The sequence below is a fragment of the Dermacentor albipictus genome, unplaced genomic scaffold (assembly GCF_038994185.2).
Source record: "Dermacentor albipictus isolate Rhodes 1998 colony unplaced genomic scaffold, USDA_Dalb.pri_finalv2 scaffold_27, whole genome shotgun sequence".
Classification (NCBI taxonomy): domain Eukaryota; kingdom Metazoa; phylum Arthropoda; class Arachnida; order Ixodida; family Ixodidae; genus Dermacentor; species Dermacentor albipictus.
In genome coordinates, this window is record NW_027225581.1 from 1,550,426 (window position 1) to 1,554,199 (window position 3,774).

The window sequence follows — 3,774 nt, forward strand, 5'->3', positions numbered from 1 at the left end:
ATTCCAGTGGGCGGAAGCATGCGGAAAAAATGAAAAACGGTAGACAAGTACGACAGCGCATTTGAATAATTTTAAGCATTTCAAGGTTACCATCAACCTCGTCGCTACCGTCGAGAAGTACCCGCTTCTGCCGATTGAAGATCTCTTGTCGGCACTGTCGGGTGGACAGAAGTCTACCAAGCTTGACCTAAGAAATGCTTACCAGCAGCTGTTCCTTCAGGATGCCTCCCGGAAGTATGTCACAATAAAGACAACTTGCGGCTCTTCCAGTACTCGCGTTTACTGTTTGGCATGGCCTCTGCCCCAGCCTCATTTAAGAGGGAGATGGACAACGTCTTCAGGGGCATGAGGCACGTGACGGTGTACTTAGATGACATCCTAGTTACTGGCAGCGACGACGGGGACTACCTGAAAAAGCTGCACAACGTCCAGCACAACAGCAGGACACTGGACTCAAGCTCAATCTGGAAAACTGCATTTTCCTGGCCCCCCACTATTGAATATTTCTGACATGTTATTTCCCAGGCTTGCCGAGCCCCGGTTCCTCGCAAAGTTGATGCTCTGCTCAAGGCGCCTAAGCCTCGCAATAAGAAGGAGCTACAGAGCTTGCTAGGCCTCACCAACTTCTACAGGAGTTTCCTGCCAAACCTATCGGAGCATCAACAGCCGCTCGATCTTCTGCTTCGAGATGACCTGCAATGGGTCTGGAAGAAGGAGCAGAACCGGGCCTTCCAGTGCAGCTAGGAGCTAATCAACAAGGTTCCAGTGTTGGTACATTTTGATCCTGCTAAGCCGGTCTTCCTGACCGTAGATGCGTCGCCATACGGCGTGGGAGCCGTCCTGGCGCATGTGGACAAGGATGGCAAGGAACGCCCTGTCTCGTCTGCTTCTCGTCACCTTCATGCTGCAGAGCGATGCTACAACCAGCTGCACAAGGAAGGCTTCGCCCTCATGTTCGGTCTTGTCTGTGGAGTCTGTGGAGCAGGACGTTCGAGGTGGTCACGGACTACAAGCCACTGTTGGGGCGTCTGGTGCCTGAAAAGGCCATTGCCTTGTAGGCATTACCTCGAGTGGTACGCCGGGCGTTGAGGCTGGCAGCTTACAGTTACCAGCTAGTTTACCATCCGAGAAAGGACCTGGGACCTGTTGATGTTCCGAGCCGCCTGCATCTGCCTTAGGTGCCTGATTTCGTTCCAGAACCTGTGGAAATGTTCATGCTAGAGCAGATGTACCCGGAGGAGCTCGACAGACCTGCGGTATCAGAAACGACCAGCCGGGACTCTGTCCTGTCCCAGGTGGTCAAGGCGGTGTCCCGTGAGGAGGAATCGGTTGAGCAGACCTATACCTACAAGGCAGCTGAACTGAGCTTGCAGCAGGGCTGCCTACTGTGGGGGCCCAGGGTGGTGATCCAACAAAGTATGCGCTCCAGGGTCCTGCAGTTGCTGCACGCCGGCCATCCTGGCGTCGAAAAGAGCAAGATGGTGGCCGTTCCCATGTTTGGTGGCCTGGCATGGACCAGGACATGTCTCACGGGGTGCAAAGCTGCCAAATCTGCTAGGAGCATCAACGGGCCTCACGTAATGTGTAAATCACCCCCTGGCTGTTCCCACAGCGACTCTGGTCCTGCCTGAATGCGGATTTTTGGGATCCTTCAAAGGCCATTACTTCCTGATAGTGGTGGACGCCTTTTCGAAGTGGGTGTAGCTTCTACCTGTCACCAGTCTATAAGCAGATGCGACCATTGCAGCACTACGTCAGGTCTTCGCCGCGCAGGGGTTGCTTGATGTCATCATGTCCGACAATGGTCTTGCTTTCGCCAGCACAGAGTACCTGGCCTGGCTGGCGAAGAACGGAATCCGTGGGATGATGGTTCCGCCATACCACCCTGCTTCAAACGATGTAGCCAAGCGGGTGGTGCAAACCATCAAGGACAACCTCAAGAAGAGCCTGACTGGGAATTTCCAGACGCAGATTGCCCGGATACCGTTTCAGTACCGAACCATGCCCCACAAAGTCACTGGCCATGGCCCCTGTGAGCTGCTGCTGGATCGAATAGTCAACACACCCTTCGACGTCTTGCATTCAGACCTCTGATCTACAGTGCAGAAGGTGGCTGCTGACCAAGGGTGCCGTCCCGGACCTTTGTCGGAGTCGGGAGCTCCATTTTTCGCCCGGAGCTTCCGTCGTGGCCCAACCTGGTCTGCCGGACAGGTGATGACTCCTGCCAGCGCCTCATCGTTGCTCGTCCGCATGCCAGACGAGGCCACGTGGCACATATACGCCGACCATGACAGGCCTCACCTCGGGACCTGGCCAGTACCCTCGACTGACACTTCTGAGTTCCAGCCCGCAGGAGGATTAGCGGCAGCTGCAATCGCTCCAAGCAGAACGCCACCCACATTGGAGGCGGGATGCGTTGCTAGTGGTGTGACGCCCGTTGGGCCGGTGTCAAGCCCGGCACCACTCACAAGGCCGACCACTGCGGACCCTCCGGATAGAGCAGGGCTGTCTCAGGCAGCACCCAGCCTGTCAACACCGGTGCCCAGGCGGAGTACACTAGAGTAGAGGCCACTGGACCGTTACTCGCCTGGGTAGCAGGCACTGCCGACCCGGCAAGTATGGAGGCAGAGCCTCGTACTTTGAACTTGGACGCTTTTTGTTGTCGCCAAAGAAACTGGGTTAAGGGGGCGTAACAAGCGTGTAATGCCCCCTCGGGCATAATCATAGTTCGCCCGCCAGGCTTGGTGGCCTGCCAGGCTCGGTAGGCCACAATAGTCACCGCACCACAATAAACACCGATGAGCACAGCTGCTCGGAGTCAGTCGTGCGTCACCACCACGCTGCGTAGCATCCATATAACGGAGAGTGCCTCGAGCCCTCCCTTGTTCACGACCCCGGGCGCATCGTGACACTAACAAGTGTAAACTTGCGACAGTACCCCGATCTAACGCTAACCTACCTGTTTATTAGTTGAGAAACGTTGTTTTGGAATCGACAAGCTCATACAAGTATTTAGGCGTGCATATACTCTATAAACGAACGTGGAATCATCACGTTGGATATATTGTCGCGAAAACAGTTTACCCTGGGCCCGTTCTCTTTATTTCCACGAATGTTCTGGGTTTCTCGATGCGAGGGACGCCTTTGTGTAGAAATTACAGCGACGGCACCTCGGGAATATGCTCCTGCCCGACCGATGCGACCATACCCGATGGTCACTATGTGCACGTGTCACACCCTCTTCCCTCACTTCACTGTATGGGGCGTAAAAATGGATTAGTTATGGGCGAATTGATTGTTTATGCGGAGTGCTTTCGGGATCATAATTGGCCTCTTAAACTCATGCCCCTATTGGATCATGTGGGCCTGCCTTATTGGTTGAAATAGGTCATTGGTGGAGAAGCCGGTGCCTACCGCCGGTCCGCGTGTCCCTTGATTGCTGCAGAAACACATTTACGGAATAGTTTGGGAAGTTTTGAAGAGAGCAAGGATGCAGGAAGCACACGACGCAACTTCGCAACGGGAGACCTGGCCACTCAGGCAGGCCATGGACGATCGGTATGTCATCGTTTTGTATGTAAATATGTGTACGGTGTAAACAAAAATTATTGTCAAGCTAATAATCCTACCTGTTGGAATGCTACTTCTCGTCTTCATCCCAACTTATTATCGTCTCCTTGGTGAGCTGATGCGTCAAAACTCTAACACCTGCGTGACTTCGCTACAATATAATTAAACAAGCCAACTGCTTGGTTAATTTTTTCGTGCTCCATC

At 53.9% G+C, this 3,774-nt stretch overlaps 1 protein-coding gene across 1 annotated transcript; it reads left to right on the forward strand.

The window, feature by feature from the left end:
• Positions 1-1,791: 1,791 nt before the first annotated feature.
• On the forward strand, positions 1,792-2,094 carry LOC139052589 (uncharacterized). Its single transcript, XM_070529672.1, has one exon. The coding sequence runs from the start codon at positions 1,792-1,794 to the stop codon at positions 2,092-2,094; it is 303 nt and encodes a 100-aa protein (XP_070385773.1).
• Positions 2,095-3,774: the final 1,680 nt, after the last annotated feature.

What these genes read in the sequence shown, in the direction of transcription:
- LOC139052589 (XM_070529672.1), top strand. Translation starts at nt 1,792, where the DNA reads ATGTCCGACAATGGTCTTGCTTTCGCCAGCACAGAGTACCTGGCCTGG.